The sequence below is a fragment of the Budorcas taxicolor genome, chromosome 14, assembly GCF_023091745.1.
Source record: "Budorcas taxicolor isolate Tak-1 chromosome 14, Takin1.1, whole genome shotgun sequence".
NCBI lineage: Eukaryota > Metazoa > Chordata > Mammalia > Artiodactyla > Bovidae > Budorcas > Budorcas taxicolor.
The window spans coordinates 83,196,299-83,210,486 of NC_068923.1; the positions used below are offsets into that span (position 1 = coordinate 83,196,299).

General features: G+C 45.9%; 1 protein-coding gene across 1 annotated transcript in view; it reads left to right on the forward strand.

Annotated features, from left to right (window-relative positions):
* Nucleotides 1–14,188, forward strand: part of CDH17 (cadherin 17) — a 68,361-nt gene that overhangs the window by 33,198 nt on the left and 20,975 nt on the right. The window contains exons 9-11 of the mRNA XM_052651699.1: nucleotides 477–692; nucleotides 4,719–4,795; nucleotides 7,148–7,339. Of these exons, the coding sequence (XP_052507659.1) occupies nucleotides 477–692; nucleotides 4,719–4,795; nucleotides 7,148–7,339 (485 nt within the window). The remainder of the gene's footprint in view (nucleotides 1–476; nucleotides 693–4,718; nucleotides 4,796–7,147; nucleotides 7,340–14,188) is intronic.

Here is a 14,188-nt window from a genome sequence, read left to right on the forward strand (position 1 = left end):
TAAACTGCTGTTGTTAAAGCCATCCATTGTGTAGTCACTTTTTTTTTTTTATGGCAAGCCCTAGCCAGCTAAAAATGGACTTCCCTGGTGGCTCAGACAGTAAAGAATCTGCCTGCAATGCAGGAGACCCAGGTTCCATTCCTGGGTTGGGAAGATCCCCTGGAGAAGGGGAAGAGCAGCCCACTCCAGTATTCTGGCCTGGAGAACTCCATGGACATGGACTGTGGGCTACAGTCCATGGGGTCGCAGAGAATCGAATGCTGCTTAGCGACTAACACACACATATGCAGCCAGCTAAGACACTGCTCCACACACTGTAGAGCTGAAAAGGTTAGAAGCACCAGCATCAATCTAAGAACTTTATTCTGCTTCTCACAGTTACTTCCAGTGCCTTCTAGGAACCCGATTCTCCACGGAAGCCATTTTTTAATAGGCTAAAAAATAATGGACGGGTTTCCTTCTTTCTTTCCCTATAGGGAGCAGTATTGGAACTCTTATTGCTCATGACATGGATGAAAAAAACACTATCAACAGTGTTTTAGAATACAGAATTGTGGATCAAACTCCCAAAGTTCCTCAAGATGGACTCTTCCTGGTCCAAGAATACTCTGGAACACTCCAGTTAGTGCTGCAGTCGCTGCATAAGCGGGACACTCCGCAGTACAACCTGAGCGTACAGGTGTCTGACAAAGGTTAGTATCAATTTCACAGTGTCGAGTGAAACACTTGTTTTCTTTCCAGCTGTGATTGTTAGGCTGCTCTAATGCCTGGCTGTGTTACAGAGGCTGCCATTGAAAAAGGTCTTGCTTCCCACGTAAAACAAGCCCAGAAGCCAGCATGGTAACGGCCAGAGTTGCAGATCAGAAAATGTGATTATGTTTGTCTCCTGAGAAGCAGATGCCCAAGAGGGGATTAAATATATAAGGATTTTATTAGAGGAACTGCCTATGAGAAAAAATGGAAAGGGATACAGAGAAGGGTGGAAGAGCCATCAGACCTCAATACGAGCCTGACCCTGAGTGAAGGAGGGAAGGAAGCAAAGTGCTGGGGAAACTCCCGGTCAAAGGGAAGTTCGGCAAGGTCATCAGAGGTCCAAGGCTGGCTGTGGAAGGAGTCTGTGGTCTCCAAAAGCAGGCCTACCTTAGCCTGCCTGCCTTGTTCAGGCACTGCTGGGGCAGCCAATGGGAAGCAAGGTCTTGGTGCACACAGAGTGATGGGTTTCAGAGCCCAGCAGCACATTGTCAATTAAGATCCTGTTGTGAGAAGTTGTTGGCAAGCCTCGTTGTCATGGCCACCGTGATCACAAACAAGAAAGTTAGTAGTATTTCTCAAGTCTCCCTTTCAGACTCAAAGGCTTCTACTGTATGACAGTGAAGGAACTTTTGGAAAGCTTTGTCTTCTCCTATTAGCTTCTAATTGGCCATTTGACAATATCAGGAAACATTCATCCTTATACTTTATACAATTTCAAAGCAAGTGGTTTTTAATCTTTGCTAAGTCATGAGACCCTTTGAGAATCTGATGGAAACTATGGATTCCTAAACAAATGCATACGTTCTCAGATAAATTGCACAGACACACAAACATACTCGACCTCAGAGACAGGCCTATTTTAGGGTCATTAATACTTTTAAGTTAAGAATCTTTCTTCGAGTTCACTGCTCTGGAGTCTTCAATAACCAAGTAGTTCAGTAATTAGTATGCTAGGAAAGAGAGATTATATAGGTATGCTGCAGTGAAGAGCACCATTTCACATTGTGCTTCATATTTTTTTTCTTTATCCAGATGTTGAGATACTAAAGAGAACTGAGAGTACTGGGGTTTACCAGGCCCCCAAAGCAGAAAGTTTGAGGGATAGTAATTTGGCAAACATAGAGGGCCTAACACAATGCTTAGCATTATGCTAAGAGGGACAATGAAATTGGGTAGAATAAATTATCCCTGTCTGTGATGAGCTGACAATTTCACACCGGTAGCCAGCCATTCTTCCAGTGATTACTGAGCATTTACCTTGATTGAGGCACCATTCAAGGTACTGGGAACGCACAAATAAATAAGACCCGGTGTCTGTCCTCAAGGAGCACTTTTTGGTAGAGGAGATGGACAAGTGAATAAATAAATTATAAGGAATATGTACAAGGTAGCCCATGAAAGCAATGAGTGACTCAGTGGAGAGGGAGAGAGACCTGATAGGGCTTTCTGGAAGAGGTATCATTAATCCGACTTTCGGTGGATGAATATGACAAGTTACAAAACAGTGTAAAGGCTTATACAGGAGGAGAAAGCCCAAGTGCAAATGCATGGAGACCCAAAGCAGTTTAATGCCATAAGAGCATAAAGTGGAAATCAGATGACAAATTGTCTATATGCATGAATACATCTATAGACTATATGGACCAGATTATGCAATATATTTATATGTAAATATATGTGTGTATGTGTGTTGATGGAATTAAACATTCAATAGTATACTACAGGAAATTAGTCAGTAGGCTATAATTAGCATAGTTTTACATAAATTCCGGGAAGTGGTTTTATTTACATAAAACCACGAGGCTCACTGCTGGTCCAAATGAGGCTTACGTGGAACAGGCAAGTAGTGAGTTCAGGCCCTGGGACCTCTTCACATTTCCAGCCATTCTTGCTGTCTACAAATGTCCTGGGGGCTGGACCCAGCTTTAATTAGCATCCACTTATTTATAAGATGGGTATTATTAGGTTACATGCCTGGCCTTGTGTCTGGTGTGTTGAGAGCAAGCTCTGGAGCTCGGCAGGCTGAGTATGTTTGTCAGCATCCCAGGAAAAAAAAGCCCTCTTCAAAGAAGTAACCAAAAGAGAGTAAAGAAGGGATTCTCTGTAAAGCTGTGGGTAGGGGTTATGGGAAGCCAGCAGGAGGTGTGAAGCACAATGGAGTCATTCTTACCCCAAGGTGAGAAGTGGCAAGGGAAGTGCCCTTCCCTGAAGGAGCAGGCCCTGGGCGCCCTGGGCCTGGGGCCGTGACTCTAGAGGAAGCTGCTGGCAGTGGGAGCCAGACTCTGACTCTGTGCTCCTGCCCTTCCTCAGACCTCCTGCCAGTGCTCCCCCTGGTAAAGCTCGACTGGTACCCAGAGGGCCAGGATGCCCAGTGATGCTCTCCTAAGGTCAGCCTCAGGGCAGAGAGCGGGGTGAAGGGCGGGGAGCAGACGGAGAGGACTGGGGGACTCGTGGATTCGGATCTGGCTTGACCACGAGCCAGCTGCAGGACTGTGGCCAAGTTACCCTTGGCTTCCTCGGTTGTGAACTAAATGAAAATGACAATAGTACCTACATCAGAGTGAAGAGTGAGGATGAAATGAGTCATGTAAGCAAAGCACCTGATACACAGAGAGTGCCGGCCATGTCTGTTAGGATGAGAACCTTGATTTTGTTGCTATCTACATTTTGTAAACTGACTACCTCACACTGATTTCAAGTAACATAACCAACCTCTTACACGTCTGATAAGTAGCAGAGACAGAATTTCAGTGGTGGGGGTTCCAGAGCCCAAAGTCTTAGCCATTGTATAATGTAGGCTTCACGGTTGGAATAATGGAAACCTCAACAAAAGATCCCATCCTGTTGGTCTTCATGTAGCTGTTTTTCTGGGGATCCCATCTCTACCAGTACTCCATGCTCACCTTGGATCCAGGTTAAACTGCTGTCTCTAACTAGGTCTCTGGATTGTCAAACCCACCCCTCAGAGCCACTTACCAGGATTCTGTGAGCTGCCTCTGGGTAGGCATGCCCTTGGAAGAGGGCTAATTGTATCGTGGGCTTCCCAGGTGGTGCTAGGGGTAAAGAAAGTGAAGTTGCTCAGTCGTGTCCGACTCTTTGCGACCCCGTGTGCTGTAGCCCATCAGATTCCTCCATCCATGGGATTCTCCAGGCAAGAATACTGGAGTAGGTTGCCATTTCCTTCTCCAGGGGAATCTTCCCAACCCAGGGATCGAACCCAAGTCTCCTGCATTTGCATTGCGGGCAGACGCTTTAACCACTGAGCCACCAGGGAAGCCTGGGGGTAAAGAACCTGCCTGCTAATACAGGATGTGTAAGAGATGTGGGTAAAATACTGGGTCAGGAAGATTTCCCTGGAGGAAGGCATGGCAATCCACTCCAGTCCTCTTGCCTGGGAAATCCCATGGACAGAGGAGCCTGGCAGGCTATAGTCCAAAAGGTCGCAGAGTCGGACACGACTGAAGTGACTTTGTACACAGACACACCATTGTACCTTGCCTCCCTCACTTGGGCCTTCCTTTTATGGGGGCAGAAGAGATACAGGACAGTGAGAGCTGGAAGTGTTTAGAGAAGGAAAGACAACCTTCTGGGATGCTCAAATAAGCTTTTTAGAAGGACAGTTTTGCACTGGGCTTTGAAGGCTACATAAGTTTCACGAGCCAGAAAACAGAGGCTGCCTCCCAGGAAGCCTGGCTCAGGAACAAGCTTTTACCAAGGAAGAGGCAGGTGGATGGAGCAGGAAGCCCAGAGGCACCTCTCCCAGGGCTTTCCTCCACATGTGGGGGTCGGTGGGGCACAGAGAGACTCCTTGCTACGCACATCCCAGGTCAACAGTCAAATTGTGGCATGGCTGTTACTGCACTTGCCAATTGTTTTTCTTGCAGATTTCTGATCTTTTTTTTTGTTTTCTGATCTTAATGCATGATTTTCAGTGAAAATTTTTGTGATGTGCTTTTGATTTTCAGACTTCAAGACCCTCTGCTTTGTGCAAATCAACGTTATTGATATCAATGATCAGATCCCCATCTTTGAAAAGTCAGATGTGAGTACTTGTTGCCTTGTTTTTGCTTTACTTTGTTTATATTACCTGACCCCTACTTCTGGGATAAAGACACAAACAGTAGTTAGGGGTAATGCCAGATTTAATATCTTAGTTAATGCTCTGGTAGTAAACTCAGGCATTGTCTTCAGTGGAAATCTTCTGGGAACAGTAACGTTCACTGTTATAGTATCTGCGAGCATCTGTTTATAAACTTCTGCCAAAAGCTCATTTATTTCAAGGACTGCTTGAAAGCTGCAAGCACAGTTTTTGTCAAATTGAGACGAATTGAGTAGCTGCTTCCAGTTTGCCTTTATATATTTTGTGAGTATAAGACAATAAATAGGTTATTGCTAGGTTCTCAAACAAGAATTCTTTGTCAAAATTTAAAATCTGGCAAAATATTGGCAATTTAAACTCACCTTGTATTAACTGAATAAGAATCCAGTAGTCATATACAGATGTGAGAGTATCCAAAGGCTGAGCGCCGAAGAATTGATGCCTTTGAACTGTGGTGCTGGAGAAGACTCTTAAGTGTCCCTTGGACTGCAAGGAGATCCAATCAGTCAATCCTAAAAGAGAGCGACCCTGAATATTCATTGGAAGGACTGGTGCTGAAGCTGAGGCTCCAATAATTTGGCCACTTGATGCAAAGAGTCGATTCATTGGAAAAGACCCTGATGTTGAGAAAGATTGAAGACAGGAGGAGAAGGGGACGACAGGATGAGATGGTTGGATGGCATCACCGACTCGATGCAAATTCTGGGAGATGCTGAAGGACGGGGAGGCCTGGGGTGCTGCATGCAGTCCATGGGGTTGCAAAGATTCGGACAGGACTGAGCAACAGAATAACAACAACAAAGGCGAAGAAAAAGCCAGCCTCTGGTTTATGCCAGAAGAGTGTGCTCAGCACACTTGCAAAAATGAGAAGAACTGGGCAGAAAGAGCAGGAGAAAGAAGATCAGTTGACTATATCAAGAAGAATTCAAGCTAATTTATTGTTAATGTGGGCTTTGAACTTGGCAGTAATTTTATCATTGCTTCCCTTAAAATGGATACCTCTATTTATTTATTTTGGAGGAGAGAGAAGCTGTTTTGACTAGGTTGTTATGTTTGAAGTCAGTGATGAGGCAGCCCCGAGCCTTGTGATAATGTTCATAAATCAAAATAAAGATAAAGCTGTGACAAAGACAGGGAATTGATTTACAGGAGGGTTTGCAGAGGTAAAAGGTATGACAATATAACTTGTGTAGCAGGCACTGAGGTTAAGTGAGCATGAGATGAAGAGCCCGTCTCTTCTCTGTCTCCATTCTCTTGGATATTTGATCTTTTCTGCGTGTTATAGTCTCCTTGCATTACATCTAGACAGTGCTTTTAGACTGAGGACAAGAGTTCTGCTTTAGGAATCTCAGAGCTTGGAAAGGCAAACGGGGCTCTGGAAAGTAGGAGTCCACTTCTTTCACTGCCGTGGTCCACTCCTGGTCCCTGCCTGTTATCATCTTCATGATCGTGATGCCAAGAGACGTGACCTGGGGGATTTTCAGTGGAGGAGTGAGAGATTAACAGCACCTGCTTTGGAGGTGGACAAGCATGGATTTGAACCCCAGTTCTGTGACCAACTAGCTGTGTGGTCTTGAGTGGGTTTTACCTCTCCAATCTTTTGCTTCTCTGTCAGATGGAGGTGATAACACAGCTATTCAGTAGGGCATTTTGTCTTGATGCTTACCTGTTTGAGCACTTATTATGTGCTAGGCATTCAGAGGCTTTATATGTGTTATCTCTATAAATCCAAACAGAAAACAGAAAACAGCTTCCATTTTTATTATGTCCAATGGACAGAGGATGAACCTGAGACTTCAAAAAATCAGGAAACTTATTTCAATTCACCCAGGTAATAAGTGGTGAGCCTAGGATTCATACTGAGGCCATTTGACTCCAAAGTTCAGGCTCTTAACAACTATTCTCTGATTGATTAAGAATTAATTAAAATGATATATGTAAAGTCACATTGTAGGTACTCGATACATAGGAGCTATTTATCTGTCTCATTACTAATAACTATAATGATAGTCCCAGTATTAAATATATTGGATGTGTGTGGGAGAATCTGTTTTAGAATCCGATCAGTCGCTCTCTGAGACACTGTTTCTTGGTATAAGGGATATCAGTCTACAAGTGTGACTGTTGTCAAAAGCAACTTCAACCTACTCATCAACGGGAAAAGCATGCTTGGTAAGTATTGATGTAAACTGTGGCTTGTGTCCATTCTGAAACCAGAGGCAAGTTTGCTCGTTGATAATTGTGCTTGGTGACAATGGACATTCTCATTGTTTCCTTCCCCTATTTCCTTCTTAGTATGGAAACCTAACTTTCCCTGAAGACACAGCCGTGGGATCTGTCATCCTAACCATCCAGGCCACAGACACTGATGAACCGCACACTGGGAGTTCTAAAATCCTGTATCGAATCACACAGGGAGACAGTGAGGGACGTTTGGAGATTGAAACAGATCCCCAAACCAATACTGGATACGTCAAGCTTAAAAAGGTAAATTACCCATTGAATGGAATTTGTCTTTTTCAAAGATTAGTTTCCTTAGGACCATTCAAGGACCTATAAGCAGAGTTAATGAATTGGCAGTGACCTCTCAGGCATGTGATGGACTCCTGGAACCCCCTCAGTCATTCCTGTCCTCGTGAAAGACAGAGGCCAGGATTCCTGCTCTGTGTCTGTCACTAGCTGACCAAGTAACCTTTGCAGAGGGAGGTAGGATTTTCATAAAAATTATAGAATGAATCATTTTTAGTATTAGTATGTCCCATGCAATAATTGGGACATGCTTTTACTAAAAAATCGTTTACTGTTTATCTGAAATTCCAATTTAACCAGGCATTCTTTATTTTTATTTAATAAATCTTGGGCAAGGTGGTGCTCAGGGCTTTATTTTTGCCTTTGCAAGTGTGGGATATTAGACTAGATGAATCCCGTGAACCTTTTAGGACGCAGGCTGTTTATTCTAGTGGACCAGCCATAGGTTCCTCTTTTTAATAACGACTGGAGGTTGGTAGGTCTCCTTTAATAGGCAAGTTACAATAAACAAATTTATTCCCTCATACCTTCTTCCCTGCCCACTCCTTATGTTCATCTTTCACGGTGCTGCTAAGTCCACGGGCTCTTGCTTCGTCTCTCCCTTTGGAAGGACTGGGTAGTCTGGAGGCCAAAATCTTGATTGTGGTGATACTTGCTTCTTTATAGAGGGTCTTCCCATTCTAGGCTCAATCTACTCCTATTCCCTACTGTATACACCTGAAGTTTGACCCTTTCCTCCCTGGCTGCCTCATTTATGCCTGTAAACTGTGTATCAGATGACTCAACAGGAAGTGGCACTCAGTGTCGTCCAATATCTTTAGAATGAAAAGAGATCAGAGTTACAGCAATAGAGACTCTGTAGACATCGCTGAATGCGGAGAGTTTGTAGTACGGTGTGTGGGAGGCTGCATCAGAAAGCTCTGAAGGGAAGTTTTGACCCAGAATAAAGGTAGAAATTGAAAATGAAGACAAAAGAAAATAATTTTACAGAAAATGGATAGAAGCATGGGGGGAAAAAAGTGCTGGTGCTGAAGGAAACCCTGGAGCAGAATCTCAGAATTCTGGTACCGTTCTGACCACACACCCCACCTCTGACAAAGGGCCTCACTGGGTTTCAGCTGCAAGGTTTGTGTGTGGACCTACTTAAGCAGTAGTATTTTGTTTGAGTCTGACCTTTGCTGTTACATCTTCCCCCTCTATTCATGGCTGCCTACATGGACACAAAGAACCCAGAAGGAAAGGCCAGGGCCCCAAGTTTGCAATGGGTGGTCCAGGCAGCAGGCCTGGTCCTGTGGCAGGAGGCGGGGGCAGATAGCTTCCATCCTTCCCCAGGACCAGCACCCTCTAGATGTCTAAGAGAAGATAAAGGCCTGTCCATCTCAGTATGAATGTCGGTAACTTTTCATGGTGGCTTGTTGTGAACTAATGTAAGTTAATTTGACCATCTGTGGCTAGCGGGCATCTATAGGGAAAAGTTGGTAACCTTGATGATCAGCAGTAGGTGAAGGCTCTAATTTTCTTCCCACACTTTCCTTGACATGAGGGGGTGTGTCCCAGTACAGCGGGCCTCTGGCCAAAATCTTGGTCGCATCCTGATTTTGTTTGTGGTTATATGCCAAGTGTCCAGAATATTTGCACACAGTGGAGGTTCAATAAATCTTGGTTGCCTGGATACATAGTTGAATTCTGTCCCATGTGCAATTAATAACAAGCAGGTTTGAAAACCAGCATTCAACTTGTGCTTTAGGCTTTAGGGTTGTGCTGGCCCGGCTCTCTGTCCCTCAGGCACTGTAATCACTGTAATCACTGTAGTCTAGTGACAGGATTCATCTGACTGTCCGCAGAAAAGGTGACGATAGAACAGAACTGGAGTCCTGGAACTCTGAAGGGTATAAGCTGCTGGACTAGCCAGATGCTACATTCTTCTTCAAGAATGTATTTTTCCACCAAATTGCCTGTCTTGAATACCACTGATATCACAAAAACCTCTTTGCAAGATCACTTTGGTAATTAACAGACCTTTTTGTGTAGCTTGAGACAGTGCTAGCTCAGAGCCTGTAGCAGCTGCCTCTGGGGTGTGGCTCTGATTGGGATCTTTCAAATGCTAAGTGCCAGCCGGCCCAGAGGTGTGGATCCTTGACGAGGATACACTGATGTCAGCCAACTGCCCCTAGGATGCGTGTCCTCACCGTGACAGGTGCGTTCATGCAGTTTTCAGGTTTTTAAACTTAGCTTCTATTATGTGGTTTCTCTGGTGGCTCAGTGGTAAAGAATCTGCCTGCAATGCAGGAGATACAGGAGGCATGGGTTCGATTCCTGGGTCGGGAAGATCCCCTAGAGGAGGATATGGCATCCCACTCCAGCACCCTTGCCTGGAGAATCCCATGGACAGGGGAGCCTGGTGGGCTACACGTCCACAGGGTCATAAAGAGTCAGACATGACAGAAGTGACTGAGCACGCATGCATGTGGTTCCAGCCTTACTTCTAAATCCCTTCTCATTAAGCCTTCCATTGCTTCAGAATCATTGTATTGGTCATTAAAAAAAAATTTAAATCCCAATGTAAACTATCATGATCCTATCAGCACCTGTTCACCTGAATCAAATGTGCAAATGAAAGTGAAAGTTGCTCAGTCAAGTCCGACACTTTGCGACCCCGTGGAATATACAGCCCATGGAATTCTCCAGGCCAGAATACTGGAATGGGTAGCCTTTCCCTTCTCCAGGGGGTCTTCCCAACCCAGGGATTGAACCCAGATCTCCCCCATTGCAGGCAGATTCTTCACCAGCTGAGCCACAAGGGAAGCCCAAGAATACTGGAGTGGGTAGCCTCTCCCTTCGCCAGGGGATCTTCCGGACCCAGGAATCGAACCGGGGTCTCCTGCATTGCAGGCGGATTCTTTACCAACTGAGCTATGAGGGGAAGCCCTAAATGTGCAAATGGAAACCAGTAAAATTCACCAAGGAGCACACACTCCACACCTGAAGCCCCTTTCGCTTCATGAAGCACTTCTGCCCATACTCCTTCGCTTCTCACACTGACCCCGAGGGAGGCAGAAACAGTCCCATCATCCAGCTGAGGTTTGGGCTCACAAGTTACAGTCAGCCCCTCTACTAGATGAAGGAGCTGGGAACTTGACCCCTGGCTTCTGACTCCTTTCCGGAAAGGACTGCTATGGGGGCCTGGCATTACCATGTACTAGCTCTGCGACCTTGACACAAATGTTGTAACCTCTCAGACCTCAGTTTTCTGATCTGAAAACCTAAATTGGTAGAACCTTCTTGATGAGGATCCTGGAGGATTCAGTGCAAAAATACACACATAGCTCTTAAGACAGCCCCTAGCAGGTGGTAGCCAACTTCATAAATGTTCAACATTATCTTAATTCTAATTAACTCGGGTGAGGGCAGAAGCTAAGACTCTGGCTGTGGACAGATGAGACGTTTTCTCTTCTTGCCAAGGGGGCCAAACTTGCCCAATCCCAGAGTCAAATGGTGCCCCCTGGGGACAGCTGACTCAGGCTCTCTGGGGGAGGGCCTGGAAATCAGTGGTTTTAGCAAGTGCCCTGCAAAGGCTTTCTCCTCTACTCTTGAGTAATCACTGCACTTCAGGGTGGATACCAGGTGTGTGGGCTTTCCACACACCTATCAATTCTCCAACGCCAGCCTGGTGTCCTACGACATAACTTAATTCTGACACTTATCTGTCGGGAGACAGCATCCGACCCCCCCAGGTTAAGGCTCAGTCCCACTCTCCCACCCCACTCCAGAAGCTGCCAGCAAGTGCCAGGTTGTCGCCTGTTCTTCTGACTGACTGGCTATACATCAGAGGCTCATGACTCCCTCCTTAGGTTCCAACATTTGCTAGAGCAGCTCACAGAGCGCACGGAAACGTATTTACCAGTGTATCACGTAATAAAGGATATGATGAAGGATCCAGCTGAGCGGCCAGATGAAGAGATGCACGGGGTGAGGCCTGGGAGGGCCCCGGCCAGATGAAGAGATGCACGGGGTGAGGCCTGGGAGGGCCCCGAGAGCAGGAGCTTCTGTCTCATGCAGTTGAGCTGTGTATCGCTTCCCCAGCTCGTGGATGTGCTCACTAACCCAGAAGCTCTCTGGATGCCTTACTCTGGGGATCTTTATTGAGGCTTCATCAGGTAGACACGATTGATCATGAACTCAGTCTCCGGCCCCTCTCCCCTTCCTGGGAAGTGGGAGGGGTTGTGCTGAAAATCCCCAGCTCCTAACCATGGCTTGGTCTTGGTCTGGTAACCAGTCCCCGTCCTGGTTACCAGGAGCCACAAAGAGTCACCTCATTAGAACAAAAGGCACTCCTATCACCCAGGAAATTGCAAGGGATTTAGGGGCTCAGTGTCAGGAACCAGAGGAAAAGACCAAGATATACTTTTTGTATTGATTCATATGCCCCAAGTGATGCTTGGGAATAAACACGTTTTATTTATTAATGCTGTCCTCCCTGTCTTTACCACCACCCTGAGCTCTGGCCTATTGTGTGATAGATCAACCCATTCTTGAGACCAAGCAGGTATCAGGAGCCAGGAAGGCTATTTCTCTGAGCCCTGTCAGACTCATCAATAACTCTCCTGAAATTGAAAGTCAGAGGTTTGTTTTGGCTTTAATTTTTATTTTTTGATACAAATTTTGTCACTTCTTCATTATGGCTGGTCCTTTTGAATTCTCAGTACATGATGTCTTTTTAAGCAGCTAGAGTATCATGTGAAAAACTAATGTGCATTTTTTTCTCATCACTGATTATTGATGAAAATGTCAAATGTCCCCGGTCTCAGCTCCTTTCCTTCAGCACTTTATCTCTGCTTCCAGGTTGAATCTAAATCATGAGGTTGACCTTTCAAGCAGTCGTGTACGGAAGAGGGATTATGGCATAAGTGGGTGTTTTCTGCCTACCTGATTAGTAAGGTCGTGAGGGTCTCTTGACTCTGCAGGCATAGCTCCATGTCATGAAAGACAGGGCACATGGTTTGACAAAGCTTGTTCTTGATTAAACTCTGCTGGTCATCACTTGCTAATTTCAGTATCTTCCATTTCTAATTTTATTCCTGGAAAATGTGGTTCCGTGTGTTTTCCTGGTGTGAAAGCTAAGCAGACTGACTGAGGGCAGGCCGTTACTTCCATTCAGTAAGGGTTGAAGGAACACTGACACCCTCTCCTAACAGGCCTCCCTGCCCAGGTCAGATCGGCTCCAATCCATCCCTCCCCTGGCGGCTCCCAGAGTTAACTTCCTCCAGCACCAATCCCAGCTTGTCAGTCTTGCGCTCACCGCCTCCCTCTGCTCATCAGGGATCAAGTCCCAGTTTCTGAGCTTCACGTGTACCATCTTCTCCATCACCTCTCTCTTCTCTCAGGTCACACGTTCTGTCCTGCTAACTCGCGCTGCTCCTCATTTGCAGGGACACCATTTTGTTTCTGTATCCCTCACCTCTGGTGGCCTCGTGAAAGGATCGGAAAGCCAGGGAGGGGACTTAGGACCTGTTTGATGTAAGGATGGGGTGTGCGTCCTCTTCCCGAGCCCACAGAGTGCTGTGCTGCTTGTCTGAGCCTGGTCTTGGCTGGACCCACAAGGAACAGATTGCCGCGTCCTTGGTCCACATGGCGGGCTTGCTCTGGGGGCTGCTGGCTTCCTGCTCCATCTACCAGCCTTTTAGTTTGACAGTCCTGCCCTCCTCCCCTGAGATGATGGGTGGATCCCTGGGAGTCAGACACTCCAGCGTGTACACATCTCTTCCCAACTCCCCTGGGTGGGAAGCCCTATCCCAGCATGAGGTCGTGACCAAGAGGTCATCATGGGGTCATACCTTGTAAGCTGCTGCTACTGCTAAGTTGCTTCAGTCATGTCCGACTCTGTGCAACCCCATAGACGGCAGCGCACCAGGCTCCCCCGTCCCTGGGATTCTTCAGGCAAGAATACTGGAGTGGGTTGCCATTTCCTTCTCCAATGCATGAAAGTGAAAAGCAAAAGTGAAGTCGCTCAGTCATGTCCAACTCTTAGTAACCCCATGGACTGCAGCCAACCAGGCTCCTCCATCCATGGGATTTTCCAGGCAAGAGTATTGGAGTGGGTTGCCATTGCCTTCTCCGACCTTGTAGGCACTGGATGCTTATTTCTATGAAAAACCTCTCTTTTTACATCTCAGCTGGATTACAAAATTTTATATCCTGCATTTTAACAAGAGCCAATTGATTCTCAGATGACCTTGAGTCTTTACACATAATTCTTTCTCTTTCATATGAGGAAATTTTCTATCTTACTTCCTTTTGAACTAGCAATTGGGTTGCGATGTTGTCTGTGTTTGTGTGTTCATGGAGGAGAGGGTTTCTAGAGAGTGAAGATTTTCTCCAGAATCTCTTTCCCACTGGAGCCTGCAAGGGCTTGAGAAGGACCAAGACCTTCTCATTTTCGTATTTCCTAATGGATACACTATGCACACTCTTTGTCAGGGAAGTGATGAGAAGCAAAGAATATAATACAGTTCCTCTTCTCAGAGAGCTCATGGTCGGTAAGGATCTGGAATAGAGAAGCAAACAGTTAGGATCCTGAGTTAAGTCCTGTAAGATTACAGAAGGCATGGAGCTCATCTATTGGGGGATACAGAGTGGGATTGGGGGAAGATGGTACATAGAGAACTGATGGGGAGAATTTTTTCAGATGTTGAGGGAAGAGCAGGCTGAGCTAATGCAGTCATGTGTCAGCTTTTCCTCTTTATGAAAGGAAAATACCATTTTTTGTTTAACTGATGAGAAACTGATATAAACTAAAGTTAAAGAACT